This window comes from Sesamum indicum, linkage group LG3, assembly GCF_000512975.1.
Source record: "Sesamum indicum cultivar Zhongzhi No. 13 linkage group LG3, S_indicum_v1.0, whole genome shotgun sequence".
NCBI classification, from domain to species: Eukaryota; Viridiplantae; Streptophyta; class Magnoliopsida; order Lamiales; family Pedaliaceae; genus Sesamum; species Sesamum indicum.
In genome coordinates, this window is record NC_026147.1 from 3,950,407 (window position 1) to 3,965,778 (window position 15,372).

General features: G+C 33.8%; 2 protein-coding genes across 4 annotated transcripts; both read left to right on the forward strand.

The window, feature by feature from the left end:
- On the forward strand, window positions 2,388-7,389 carry LOC105157210 (putative exosome complex component rrp40). 3 transcript variants are annotated; one of them, XM_011073545.2, is made up of 10 exons: window positions 2,388-2,600; window positions 2,756-2,830; window positions 3,557-3,643; window positions 4,723-4,779; window positions 5,750-5,842; window positions 6,078-6,150; window positions 6,276-6,351; window positions 6,461-6,551; window positions 6,664-6,821; window positions 7,164-7,389. In XM_011073545.2, exons 1-9 carry the CDS (start codon window positions 2,550-2,552, stop codon window positions 6,781-6,783), a joined length of 723 nt encoding a protein of 240 aa, XP_011071847.1. In that variant the 5' UTR covers window positions 2,388-2,549; the 3' UTR covers window positions 6,784-6,821; window positions 7,164-7,389. The 3 variants fall into 3 exon arrangements, with proteins under 3 accessions (XP_011071847.1, XP_011071846.1, XP_011071845.1); XM_011073544.2 differs by lacking the exon at window positions 7,164-7,389 and adding an exon at window positions 6,959-7,151; XM_011073543.2 differs by having other exon boundaries at window positions 2,389-2,600; window positions 7,158-7,389.
- Window positions 8,792-14,740, forward strand: LOC105157211 (peroxisomal membrane protein PEX14; the record flags this gene model as incomplete). The annotated part of the gene is given in 13 exon segments (XM_011073546.2): window positions 8,792-8,844; window positions 8,952-9,036; window positions 9,981-10,225; window positions 10,310-10,358; window positions 10,494-10,681; window positions 10,825-11,017; window positions 11,403-11,492; window positions 12,222-12,292; window positions 12,402-12,444; window positions 12,528-12,595; window positions 13,008-13,052; window positions 13,149-13,217; window positions 13,886-14,740. Coding segments are annotated over 12 exon segments (1,593 nt in total). The 3' UTR covers window positions 14,369-14,740.

Sequence of the window (15,372 nt, forward strand, 5' to 3'; positions counted from 1 at the left end):
GTTACCACCCCTGAAATTGTATGGAATTACAAACAAACTTTTTGTGATTTTGTATATTACATTTAGAGGGTGTTTGGCTAAAATATTTAAGAGTTTATAAGATATTGGATTTTATTTTAAAAATAAAATTTTAAAGTGTTTGGATAAAATAAGATATTAAAACTTATAAGATGTTAGAATGTTGGTAATAAGGTATTTTATTGATAAAATAATAAAAAAGAAAATCTTTTTTGAGTTTATAAGCTCTCAAACATCTTATAAGATGTGTTGAGGAGCCTGTAAACTTAGCCGAACACACTCTTAGTACCATTAATATTTATTTTCGTCCGATAAATAAATTTTTCAATTGACTTAATGTTGACGTAACTTACTGATATTAACAAAAAATAATTAATCAAAATCATATTTATCTTGATTAATTTATCATTCATTGCAAATCAAGCGTATATTTTTTGATCAAATTATTTTTATATATTTTTACACGTCAATGTATGTGAAAATGTACATCTTAACTCTTATAATGACAGATTATTCATAAAAAATTTATTTAACATTCAATAAATCACTCAAAGGCAAATATGAATTATTGTTCAATTTTTTGTTAATAATAAAAAACTCAGCGTATTTTTCGGTTAACAGATAGATCTATTTATTGAACGTAAAACAAATGTCAAGGGTATTAAAAGATATTAGATGAAGTTTACCAAATTATATGAAATTTGTATATAATTACACCAAATTCAAAAAAAAAAAAGAGTATATTAAATGTAATTTTTCAAATTATAGAAAAATCACACATAATTACCGAATCTCATGAAAAGGTAGTGTAGTTATCCTAAATTTTACACATATTTCTTTGCCTTTTTTCCTCTAAAAATATAATAATGTCAACGTTTATAAATAAATTTTATTAGTTTAAATGAAAAGTGGATATTATCTTTGTAGAAAAAAGATAATTTGTTATTTTTTCGCTCTGAATTTTGATCTAATGATTTGAAACTTGTTCTTGGATGTAGATGTATAATTTTCTCTATATTTATGGAGCAAATTGCACGTCACCTTAAAAATTGGTATTAAGATTTGAAGGATTTGATGTAAAAAAGAACGAAAAACCTTTGCGGTTATACAGCGTAAAGAACTTTTAGACTCACATCTTAGACTCACTTCTATTTGGTTTGAACACCATCTGTTTTGACCCAATTAGCTAATTTGAAATAAAAAATAATAAATTACAACGACCTCTCTTGAAGTTTGGCATGATTAAGAATACCCTCTCGTTGTTTGAAAAGTTATAATTACGCCCCTGATGTTTGATGAAATTATGAACTCCTTGGATGGAAATATGAAATTGTCAACTTTGCCCTTATTATATTTTTATATTTTTTTTTTTGTAAAAAGAAATGTACTAGATGGAAGGAAAAATTTTAAAAAAATTACAAAAAATTGTCTTTTAGTCCATAAAAAAATAATTTTTTTAAAAAAAAATAAATAAAATTATAATACTTTATCTACAAGGGCATTTTGGTCAGTTAACCATAAAAAATGGATGAAAATCTAACGAATTGAACTAATTGTTAAACGACCGTTAAAATAATGAGGGTATTGATAATTGTCCAAACAACAAGAAAGTATTTGTAATTATTTCAAATTTCAAGGGAGGTCGTTGTAAATTACCCTAAAATTTACATAAGGTCCAAATCTACTATTACACGAATTTGTGATCTTGAAAATATAAAAAACTCAAATTTGTTATCAACTTTAATTTGAAATCAATTATTAGCCAATTTATTTTAAACTTTTACTTACTAATTAGTATGTATCACTATTTGCAAAACTAAGGTAAACACATTGAATTTTCTATCCTAAATATTATTGTATTTTTTATTTTATTTAATTTATATACGCTAAGTGTATAAAATAATTTCCTAAAGAACACATAACACAATATTTGTATACTTAACGTGTATATATTAATAAGACTATATAATACCCATAACTTAGAATAAAAAATTCAATCCGTCCGACAAGCACAAAAAAATAATGAATACTCAATTAATTTTTAGTTTTTTTTTCCCCAATGTGGAATATGCCTCTCTATATAAATCGTGAAAGCATTGAACGATCTGAATCATACTTGTACTGAAATTATATAATTCATACTGTTTGATATTTTCAGTTAGATATCGAATTAGAGGCCCGAATCCATTTCTTGGATTCGGGCCAAGCTTGATTTGATATGGATCAAGTCAAAAAATGTTAATTAAACGGGTTCGGGTAGGGTTTTATATTTGGGCAGATCCATCTACCTGATAACTTAGCCGAAAATAGTTTCAAATGAAACCCGATTCTATTTGATTTTCGTACTTCAAGTCACTAACGACTTTAGTTCAAAGTCGGGGCAACGAACTGAAATACCGAAATAGTCCCCCCATTTGCTCTCCCGCGTTGTCGCTGTGGTTCTGCCTTCTCTCGTCGGCGCCTCTTCCCTCGAGCTACGGAGCATAGAGCTATACATACGAATTGTTGTATCTATTCCTTCTGGAAGTGAAATGGAATCAAAACCGTCTGTTTCTCCTTCAAGCTTCGTCGATCAACAAGTGGTAAAGTTCTGGAAATTAGTATGTGTATGTATATATATGTTGATATCTAAGTACAAAGTGGATTGTTCATACTGACATGATATAATGATGGAAGTTGTTTAATGTTTAATCTTATTTATCCTTTTTTTCTCTGTGTGTGTCATATGTTGTGTTAGTTTCCAGGGGATGTGGTGCTGGACCTATCCAAAATGACTAATCAAACCATCAAGCTCGGCGGCGGCCTCCGTCAGGTTCTTCTTCTGCTGCTGCTAGGGTTTATTTTGTGTCTTTATTTCTTGAGTTTGTTTTTTTCCCCCCTTTAATTTATGTATTTCCGCTTGGAAGAAGAGTGAAGAAAGAATGGAAGTAGAGAAAGAAAAATTGATCCAACGGCTGCAAGTAGTTTTCTCTATGAGCTAAGTATGAGAACATACAAAATCCCTGAGCTGTGCAGTGAGGAGCTTATTATTGGATTACAAATTCAACCAATATAATACGTTGATGGTGTTGATTCATGTATTACCAGCTTTTTGGCATAGTTTGAGAAATAGATGTGCGAAGTTGGGATTTTTTTTTAATGTTTTTTTTTTCCCAAATGATGCTTTGTTAAATATGACCGCAAAGGTCAGGTGCTTTCGTAGAGATTGTAACTAGATTTAATAGCACTGCACACTCTCTTAGAGTGTATTTATTTTAATTTGCGGAATGTTTTTTTTTTTATCCCTTTTAATTCTTTTGGAGACTATGATGTTTTGGAAGACAAGTGTTGTATTAATAATAGTAATTTGGAGCTCATTTTGAATGACCTTGTTTTTGCTAAAGCTAAGGAAAAATACAAAAACTCTTTTAAGTCAGATGTTTAAATTAACTACGAATAGTCATGGTGGACTTCAAGAATTTGAATTTGAGGAGTGGTTTCTGAAAGCATACTGTTGCTGATGGAATAAGATTGACCAAAAGAATTGTCCTATTCTCAGGATGGCGATGTTATATCTGTTATGAAAGCAGGAAAGCTAAGGTTCTCAAAACCAAACAAGTACTGGGTTGAAAGCTCCCATAAGCGGGTGAGTCAAATGTTAATTGCCTTGAATTAAATTGCAAGAGAAGTCCCTCATTGACTAACCGATGTTGGCTCGTTCTGCATTAAGTCTTTTACATTTATATTGTCTTCCACTCTCATAACATTAATCTAGATATATTCTCTGTATATTGCTCTTGTCCAACAAATTATAGTTACGTCAGTCTGATAATAGCATCATTAGGTGAACTTCTATTGACCCATTAAGATGTCAACATGTCTCACAATCAGTAGTGTTTTGAAATTAGCTTACTGGCCCGAACTATCGAAGTGGTAGTAAACAAAAACTTAGTATTTTCTAATTATGGGAAAGACAGACTTGATTGTAGAGGACATTTATTTGGAAAAAAGAAGTACTCATTTAATCTTTTGCTGATTAGTTAAATTCTTTAGATTTATCTAACAGTTTGTCTCTAGATGTCTATTGAACTGAAATGAAATCAGGTTTAGCTACATCAGCTTGCTAATTGCTGACAAGAATCCATAGTAATCTATAACAGGCATAGAAGAACTTGAATGATATTATAGAAATATGAGCTGTTATAGTTACTCCATTTATAGCTGTAAAAAAATGCTACTTAGTTCCTTTCACTTTGGAAAACTTTTTATTCAATGACTACATCTTTTGAGGAAAGATGTATAGAGAACAATATACCATCAATCCTAAATGACCCTATTGTGTCTATTTATTTTGGCATCAAGTGACCATTTGCGTTCATTCTTCTGCCGCATGGCTGTGGGCACAAACAACTATATATCACTAGAAAATTAATTCTTTTTCCTTTCAAGTTCTGCTTGTTAACTAGGAAGAGCCACTTTTACAATTTTCTTTATGCTTAGGCTTTTGTGGCTGTTCTTCAGTTCTGTAATATTGATTTATTGGCCGTTTCTTTTTGGATTATAAAAAGAAGTGATTGCTAAATACTAGTAACTAATTTCTAAGTTTTTGACTATTTGATATTTGCATAAATTTTGTTTTATGCGTAAACATGAAACTTTCGTTGTGTATCAAGCCTGTGGATCAGAACTATTCCATGATTCTTAATGTAAATATCTTTTTTACAGTATGTACCTAGCGCTGGGGATAATGTGCTTGGAATAGTAGTCGATGCAAAAGCAGATGTAAGCACTTCTCCTTCTGCATGATGTCTTATAAAGATAACTTGTATGATTCTTCACTATTTTGAGACGCAATCTTCAGTATTTTGTTTCTAGTTCTTGCTAATGTACTTATGATGTCCTGGGCATCTTGTCCTCTGAGTTTGTTACTTGTAGTTGTAGTGCAAAGTCTTCTCTCTCTCTCTCTCTCTCTATTTTGGTGTTGCAATGTTTATTGTTACTTTCTTGCATTCAAATGTGATTCATTTATTATTTTCTGTCTACTTTTTGTGGTAAACTTTGTATTGTGGCAGTGTTGTACTCATAACCTTTGGAGGAAATTGTGTGGACTTTTGGAAATACTTCAATCCTGCTGCTTTTCATGAGTTTCTGCTCATGAAAATTTTTGGGCTTTAGCACAGGTAGAGTTATAGGATTTTGGGGAGTGTGCCATTGTGGACATTACATTGTTCTATTTGTTAGTGTGCAGCAATATTTTGGTATCGAAAAATTGTTTCAAGTACTTATCAGAGCAGATGGTATTTCTTAACATTTGCTGGGGTGAGGCTAGCCTTTGTTCTTGTTTTAACTGATGTACTACACTTTCGGAGAGAACCATTTTTGTTTCTTTTGTTCTTTTTTCGTATTTGAACTTTGTAATGGATTTGAACTGCAGAGTCTTGCAAGTTGCAACTGTCTTCTCTGAATCTGATGGTTTTGGTGAAATGTTTGTGCCTAATAGGATCTTTTTTATCGTCAGGAGAACTGATGTTTTATTTCGGACCACCATCCTTTATTGTTCTTTCTCTGTCCAGATCGTGTGGTTAGCCTTGATTATTTTCTGATTATTCACATCCTTTACAACAATGCGCCTCAGTTGTTCTTGTTTGACATATTTCTACACTTGTGGTGTTTTGTACTTCTTTGTAAATTTAGATTTTTCTGACAATTCGTGCTTTTGTTAGCTTGCTCATATTTGTTATATTTGCCACAGAATTTTCTCGTGGATATAAAAGGTCCCATGTTGGCATTCCTCCCAGTGCTTGCTTTTGAAGGTGGAACCAGGAGAAACATTCCTAAGTTTGAGGTGAACATATGTCATCATAAAATTTGTGCTTTAACTTCCATCTCCGTTAACATGATTCTGCACATGCATGACTAATGTACTCCCACTTCTTTAACAAAGAAAAAATGGGCCTTCAGTTATTTATGTACCATATCTGAAAAATATTAAATGCTATGCCAACATATGTGGGATGATGTAATTGGCATCTGAATTTTTTGGTATATTCTTACTTGCCGTCACTTTCTATCACCTTCAGATTGGCACTTTGCTGTATGTCCGTGTTGTCAAGGCGAACACTGGCATGAACCCTGAGTTATCATGCATGGATGGTTGGTACATTGACTTATATTTGCTGCTTCTACCTGGACCCAATTTTGCAAATTTTTATATTCTTTTTTGTTGTACGCCTCTTGTTTGATCATTAATTTGTCAAGAAATTTCTTCCGCTTTATAGCCTCTGGAAAAGCAGCAGAGTATGGTCCCCTTAAAGATGGATTTATGTTTGAGTCCTCAACTGGATTATCACGAACGTATGATATTACTCATGTTAGATAATCTACTTATCTTATACTCCATCAAGTTCCAAGTATAGCCATGGATGATTGTTTTGCTTTATTCAAGTTTCAACTTTCTTTTTAGGTTGCTGAGCACTCCAACATGTCCAGTCCTTGAGACCCTCGGCAAAAAGCTTGCTTTTGAGATTGCAGTTGGGCTGAATGGTCGCGTTTGGGTAATATTCCAGACTGAATTATCTGTTTATGTTGCTTTGATGGTTATCGTTGATGAAGTTTGGTATCGGAGGCCTTCATCCACTTATCTCGATGGATTCTTTATTGGTTTAGGTGAACGCTACCTCTCCTTCAGTTATCGTTCTTGTTGCAAATACAATCATGCAAACGGAGTCATTAAGTCCAGCACAGCAAAAAATTAAGGTGGAAAACCTGCTACAGAGATTGCAATGAACAACACTGAAGTCAAATATGAGTGGACATTGCTGATTGTAAGTTCTTCCCCTGATCTTTGTAAAACTAGTTGTCTCAGACCACTTTGCTTCATTTAATCTCTTTCCTTTCTCGTTTATATCCCATTCTCGATTTCACCCGTCATTTTAAACTACCTGGTAATGTGTTCTAGTAGAATGGTATTACGCATATTTGAGGCAGACAGAAGAAGTCTGTGTCTGATCTTACTCGAACAGATCATGAATAGCATCAACGGAACTGAATCATTAGAAGGCCTGCCTTCTGGGATTCTTGCCACATGACTGTATCCATTTCAACATCATCTATTTTCGTTGGCCACCTGAGTCTAACAATAGCCCACTCCGGCATTACAGGATCAGCATTCCAGAGACGCAGGCTGCATCACGGATATGATTGAAAGTGAGCACGGCAGGAATACTTATCGCCACTGTGTCATGAAGTCTGACTTCAACTATAATTTTTCACCAATTCTTGTTCCTGTGAGAATTTGATTCAATTCAAAATTGAAAATTGCAGATCATTTTGTGCTTATGTATACATCTTCTTAGTATTTAATATCTGAGTTTTTACCTTCTCTTTTCTGAACATGTGGGATATAATACAAGTTCGACAAACATGAATTATGAGAATGAATCATAATTGGACATGATGAGGATACAAAGTCTCTATCTAGTTCTACGAATCATCTTGTGTGTTCTCAATCTGATGGTCAGAATCAGATCGATTCTTTCTTGCTATCATGAAATTTGAGAAAAATAGGAAATTATGATAATACACAAAAGAGAGGAAAATGAAAAATGAAGATAAAGCTCACCATTATCCACTTCTTGTTGTATATATATGTCAATGTCCAAAATTATCTACTTCACTGGATAACAGATATTTCTAGTCACTCAAATGAAAAGGATCATTCTTTTTCTTTTTCCTTTAAAAGAAATATATGTATATATATATGCATATATTTAGTTAAAATTATATTAATATCATTTATATTTTTATACTAAATAAGTATGAGAGTTTCAAAATAACTAACGTTGGGTATTAAATGTGTTATATTATATCAACTAGTATGTGGGGCACGTTTTATGTATATGCATGTTTTAAAAAATTTATAATTTTTTTAAAATTATAATATTAAGTTTTTTATATAGTTAAAACGATCTAAATATATAAGATAAAATAAGATTATATATATATATATAAGATAAAAATGCATGAGACAAGAACAAATTATCAAAAGGTAGTTATGAAAAATTATGATAAGTGACCAAGTTAAAAATAATTAATTGTTTAAATTAAATATTAAATTGATATACCAAAATAATTAAGACAGCTCTAGTACGTGCTTTATTTTTTATATAGAATACTTTCTTTAGTTACTTTGTTTTACCAATTAGTTAAAAAAACAGTAATTTAAGTTATAATTTTATTTTTCTATGGATAATTACACGCTCATATTTTGAGATTTGATATAATGACACGTATACTCTTATGATTTGGAAAATTACATACAGTACTCATGATGTTTGCTTTTGTTTAATAAACAGGTTCATACATTAGTCAAACTTCAATAGATTTGTTGAAATCAACAAAAAAATAAATATATATATATGAAAAATGATATTTATCCTCGATTTATTTATAAGTGACTTATTACAAGTCACGAAAATTTCTTTCACTAAGAAGGGTTAAATATTTATTTTTTATTAATATCAGCAAATTCATAAATTTTAACTAAATTTATTTATTAAAAAAATAAATATCAAAATACTATTGATAATTTTTTTCACCATATATAGATTATAGAGAAAGAGAGGTATAATTATTTTTTATTTAATTAAATAAATATAAATTTGAGACACACGATATATGATATTACTTAAAAATTGATGGGCCATGAGTAGAGTAGGAAGGAAAGGGAGTTTGCTTTGGGATGAGCAAAAAGAGCAGAGAACCAAAAATCCAAAAACAACTACACCTTTGCTGTTTGCTCCTCCTCTCCTCTCCTCCTGACATCATCCGCTTTTCATCTTTTCCTAGGTATCCCACTTCCCGATTCCCTGTTATTTCTGGATTCCCTTTCTGAATTTCTCCTTTTCTTGTGCAAACAAGTTCATTTTTCAGTGTTCTCTTTCCTTTTTCTGTAGGATAATTCAGACTGGAAGTGAACTACAATCGTTGTTATGGCAGACGCTCCTCCAAGTTCCGCAGACGAAAAGCCCCAAAACCCAGGTTTTGTTCGTTTATTCTCTTGGTGTTTAGCTCAATTTCTTTGAATTTTGTTCAGATTATTTTTAGTAGTTAAGATTTGAATTGTCGAGCTTCTGAATTATCGGTGAAGTTGCTGTCTCTTTTTATTGGGATGAAGTGGATTTCATGGGTTTTTATGTTAGTTCAGTTTATTTGAGCCAACTAGTCATTGATGTGTTGCTGCTGTAGTTGTCCCCTGTTTCTTGATTGATTCCGTCAGTTTTCTTATTATTAATTTAGCCTTTCTATTGTGAAGGGCCGTGGAGAAAATGTTTTCAGTGTTTTTGGTCTTATTGTAAGCTGTAGCTGGTGGATGAAATAATTGAGATAATTGTGTGATTAAGTATATACTTCGAGTGAAGGAAGTGAAAATTAAGATGTTGCAATGGCAATATCAAAGACGAAATGCCAAAATGTTTGAAATTCCTGAGCAGAAGTTGCTATTGAACCCTCAAATTACTTGATTGGATTCCGTGAAGCTTTTTTAAGAATTCTGCATTTCAATGTCGTCTTCTGAACTCTGAATATTGCATCAAGAACAATGTGCGTCTAAAGCATTTATGTTTCGATCATTTTGTCATACCTAAAGTGCAGCTTCAAAGTGGACAATGAAAATGACTACTTGTGTGGATTTAATGGAACCATAGCAGGGCCTTAAACATGTCCTATGACCAGATTAGCTAATTTGCATTTTGAGTTTCTTTGCTTTAGTACTGACTTCCTGCTCTGACCTACTACAGTAATCAAACAACTCCACATATGGTTTCTTAGTTTATCAACCTTCTAAAATTTTTTAACTTAATTTGTCCACTATATTATATAAGTTGGTGAATTTAAATAAAACTTCAAGAATTTTTCATATTCATTCCTTTACGCCAAAACCCCTGCTATTTGTGATTTGTTTTCTTTTAAACTTTGTGCTACAGTTTCACAGGCCGTACAACCCGTTAATCATGATAGTCAGGATACTAAGGTTGAGCCTGTGAAGGAGACTTCTCCGACTTCTGTTTTTGTGAACTCAGAACCAATTCGAGAAGAGCAGGTACAAAATGCTGTGAAGTTTCTTTCACATCCAAAGGTTAGGGGATCTCCTGTCATCTATAGAAGGTCATTTCTTGAGCGGAAGGGTTTGACAAAAGAGGAGATAGATGAAGCCTTTCGACGTGTACCAGTAAGTCATTTTCTCCTTGTCTCAAATCCCTAAGCATGAATTGAAATTTGTAAGTGTAGAATCTTACTGGTTCAAACATTATAGGATCCAACCCCAGCTGCCACAGCGACGCAGACGGTTGTTACTACTCAAGGTGATACTGTAGTTCATGTTTTTTTGGTTTGAGATCCTCTTGTCATTATAAGCCTGAAACTTGAACTATTTTTATTTTCATGGAAAGTGCTAACTTCAGTGAGTCTAATTTCCCTTCTCTACCATATACATGAAGATGGGCAGGTGAAATCTTCCTCAAATGTTCAACAGCAGCCTCCAGCACAAGTAGTGCAACCTACACCTACTGGACCTGTGACCAGCATTTCAAAAATGGGGACACTCTCTCGATTTCATTGGTATCATGCTATTCTTGCTGTGGGGTTTCTGGCTGCATCAGGGGCTGGAACAGCAGTACTTTTCAAGGTACAATTAATCTTCTTGAAGCACCAATTGTTAGAAAAAATTGTTGTCGTCGCAGAAATCTCGTAATTATATACAGAGTTACTTGCATGAGTTGGTTTCACAATCCTAAATTAACATCAAATTTTGGTGGCATCTTATCTCAGAATGCAGTTATTCCCAGGTTGAAGTCTTGGATTCGTAGGGTTGTATTGGAAGAAGATGAAGAAGGTCAGATCAAGAAAAACGATTCAAAACCAAGTATAGCAGAAGAAGCTGCTGCTGCTGCAAAAGCTGCTGCAGCAGCAGCAGCTGATGTAGCTCGAGCTAGCCAGGAGATGTTGACGACAAAGAGTGAAGGTATGTTTAATGGTCTGTAGTTGGCATATTATGCAGCTCACTGTAATTATTCCTTTCCTGATGGTCCTTTTTCAGCTTGGTGAAACTTAGTGTTCTGTACTTTGCAGTAAATTATTCTTTCCTGATGGGTTTCAAGTAGTAGTAACCATGATAAGCAATGTTTCTTTATCACAATTTTAAATTCGAATATTATTCTATTCGATTGTCAATCTTAACTATTTATAGACAGTCAAATTTTCTTTTTTATTTGTGATTTTGAATTCACATGACATTTGAAATTCTTTTTGTTACACTTCTATATTTTCTATCCTATATATTTCTAATTCTATATTTCTTATTATTTAATTAGTTATAACTAATCAGACATTCCTTTTTTTTTTTTCAGAGAAGAGATGCTTTGAGGAGCTGATCAGTATGTTAAATGTCCAAGTAAATGAGATGAAATCAATGAGCAGTGCAATACAGAACTTGGAAGGTGGCAAGGACTAGCAAGCTGTTTCATTTGTTTGAGATCTACCTTTTATTGTTTTGGTAGTTATGCTGATATTGATTCTTTCTTGTAGCGGGGGTACTTGGAGTTTTTACCTTTTTGTGTATTTGTGTGTGCTTCATGTTATCAATTCTGTACTTTAGTTACCTATAGGAGCAGCAGTATATTCAATGTCTAAAGTATGGTATTATCCGTTTAAAATTCTCCATCACAAAATTAATCATTTGTACAAGATGCAGGGTGCATTGCTCACAAGTTAATCCTTAGATTTAATTTGCTGGTGCAGTCATTGTTTTTACTTACTATCCAAGATATTTATTATTTAATTTCACCACTGATTCCAGCGCGAATTCTCTTGAGTTAACTTCATTTTGTTACAAAACAGAGAGTGAAACAGTTATCTTATTAATAAAACACTATGGGAGAAGGTATGTTAGGAACTTTACGTTCTATTACCCTGGATTTTGTCTCAGATCTGCCACGTCTCTCCTGATTTTTTCTAATTATTTAGTTCTTTCTAGAATTTACTGACCATAATTTGAGTTATCAAACCAATTTATATGTATCCCTTTGATTAATCCAACATCTACTTGCTGTTTTAAGATTCTGCTTTTCAAGCTTCTTCTTTTATTGTCTGCAAAAATTTGATTGCTTGTTACTGCACATCTCGAACATGGATTTGTTTGAAGATATTGTTTTTACTTTCAATATCAGGAAAAAGTATACAAGGAAGAATTGCTGTGGAGGAACAGGATAATAGAGGGGTTTCAGGGACCACTTCTAGGGTGAGCAAGTTAATACTGTGTGTCTAGTGTCTATTTTGATATGTGGAGCTCCTATTGAACAATTTTGAGTTTTAGCATTGATGCTCATACATGTTTCTTGGTTTTCCAGCAACCGTATGTGAATGGCAAGGCAGATACCGATTCACATTCAGGTTTATTCATTAATATGTTTTATTTTCTCTTCTCGAATATCTGTTGCTCTTTTAATATTCTTGATTTGTTGAGTTCTGTGCAGTGAGATCTTTGTCGCCACCTTCATCTGCAGAGCCTTCTGTTCCTCCTCACCCTAAGTCATATATGGAGGTATTTCTTTCACTGTTAGTTCTACTTAATTTTCCTGGAGTATATCCTAATCTTGTATGTCCAAGCAGTCACCATGAAGCATGTTGCTATGGAGTATTGCTTTGTCATAAAAAATTTCTATAATTGTCCATTTTACTCTTGCTGGCTCCTGAAATTTTCGGCTCAGGGTTTTCATGGTAGCATGCTTAGTCTGATTATAATGCTCTAGGCTAGGCCTTTCCCTTTCCAGATTGGAAATCTTGAAAGTTGATTTGCAAATTCCTTTTGAGGAAATTATCACAAATGAATCAGTATGAGCTCTAAGTGGGAAAGTATGTTGCACACTTTGAAATCATTCAGTAGAAAAACATCAAGTAATCATTTTCTCTGTCTTTTCCTTCTCCCCCTACTAATATGAAGAGCTCTTTTGCAGATAATGGCAATGATACAGAGAGGTGAAAAACCATCCAATATTAGGGTCAGTGCTCCAATTAATGGGTTTCTTTTGTCCATTTCATGTGTATTTGCTGCTTTGTCATTTAGTTTGTTAAAGATGCTTTCTTAATTGTCTTAGGAGATCAATGACGCACCACCAAACCCCAATCAACCAGTATCAAATCCACGCTTAGCACCAAGGCCAAAGGTTTGCTCTTAGCATTTTACGTATCTCGTATTTAACATTAATTTCTTGGTATATTTCTCCAGTACTGACATAGACATCTGACATGGTATTAAATCGGAGGATCTTCTCATTGTCATTGTCAATGCATCCATTGTTTTATGCCATTAAAGCTCGAACACCAGAATTTTTGTCCTGCGATTAATTGCTATAAATAATATCCTACTAATTTAAAAGTGTCTTATCATTGATTGGTGACTGCATGATGAAAGCTTCTCTGTACAAACTGCAACTTGAGTATACAGATGTGTATGTAGATGTAGTATGCTAGAAATGCATACGTTTATATGTATTTGTGCTTGCATCCAGCAAATACCTTTTAACAGATACGTGGACAAGGTCCAATATTTATTAGGAGCTAAGCAATCTTCGTAATTGCATTTGCAAGGAAAAAAGGGCAGACGATCATTTGTTTTGTTGGTTCTTATATGCTCCTTGCTCTTCCCACCACCCCCTCTGAAATAAAAATATCGACTTCAAGAAAAGTTTCTTCTCATTCTTTACATATCAACAAAGAGAAAAATAACAATAGACTTGCCAGCTCTTGGCTGTCTGCCTTCTTATAATTGTAATCGGACTTTACTATTTATACTCAGTATGCGAATATTAACACTACTGCTTGTTGCGATCAGCCGTGGGAAGTTGGCCAAGCTCAGAGCAGTTCTGTCAATGCTTACCCGACCCAAGAGAGCAGCAACAGCTCAGCGTACGAGTACCCAGATAACCAGCTGAACGGAGATGATGCAGCGCCATGGTGGCAACGGAAGAATGTTAGAATCACAGAAATTGAAGCTGGTGAGGAGCAAAAACGTGGATCTTCAAATGTGTTGACTAATGAACAACCGGCTCGGAGGTCATGGGTACCTCCCCAGCCACCTCCGGTTGTGATGCCTGAAGCAGCTGCTGCCATACGACAACCAAAGAAGGCTTCATATCAGACAGAGCAACTGACCGACGACCAACTACTAGCACGTGCTGCTGATGGAACCGACGAGTTGCAAAGAATCACCAAATTCTCTGAATCTGGTGGTGCCTTGGAGGCAAACGGTGAGAATTGCGGGCTTCACTCCACTGAGATGCCAAAGGAAGATAACGGCACTTATTTGGAGGCATAATTGAAGAAGAAGCAATTTCTGAGGTTGATTTGAGGGACCCTGGAGACAGAAGTCGATTGTTACAATAAAAGACGAGAGAATGTGCTTGCTGCACTTATCTCTCGCTTATCTTTAGTCTACATCTGAAATGAATATTAAACCAAAGCGCAGATTTGACAAGTACTGGCAAGATTATATACCTACCATGTCTTACAAACAGCTTCTACTACTACAGTCAGTTACCGACAATGTAATACTCGTCTCTCTATGATCGCTTGCCAATCTTTGAATCGTATTATTATCATCTATATCAGCTGAGTACTCCAGATATAAACTTAGAACCTGTGTCAGCTGGTTGGTGCAAAAGTAACATTGAAACCATGCATTATAGCAGCCTAGAGAAACACCGCATCAGCAATTGCTCTTCTACCCCTTTAAATTACTTCATGACAGGGAAGAAATTGTTTATGTGACCAGTTTCTCTCTTTAAATTGTACATCAATCACATGATAAATATAACATATTCATCATCTGAAGTCCGAGTCTGATTGAACTCAGTTCGAGTCGGAATGAAGGAGGCCGGGAAATCTCATGCAAATCAAATTCGACCGCACTCAAGTTAGATCATATTATTCCAGAAATCATTTTCTGTCACTCTTATACTCAGATTGTTTTCATGTAAAGATGCTGTGTTTCCCAAGCAGACAATGAGAATGGGACTTTGAGTGTTGCATTTTGTAGTTTAGTTAATGTGCAAGAATGGAATGTTCGAAGCAGCATTTCTCCCATGAAAAGTTGTGTTGTCTGGCTTCAGAATGTTGATATTGTTTAAGGGCTCGTGCTCCTTGCCTTCTCTTTTTAATATTTATACTATACATTACATTACATGTATTTTCAGACATTCATAGCCACCATCTGCTTTTCTTTACATTCATATCATTTTCTTTCCTCTTTTTTGGACCACTTTCAATATTCTTAATAATTATTCCCTACCAAATATTTCCAGATATCCAGTCCCTTTCTAT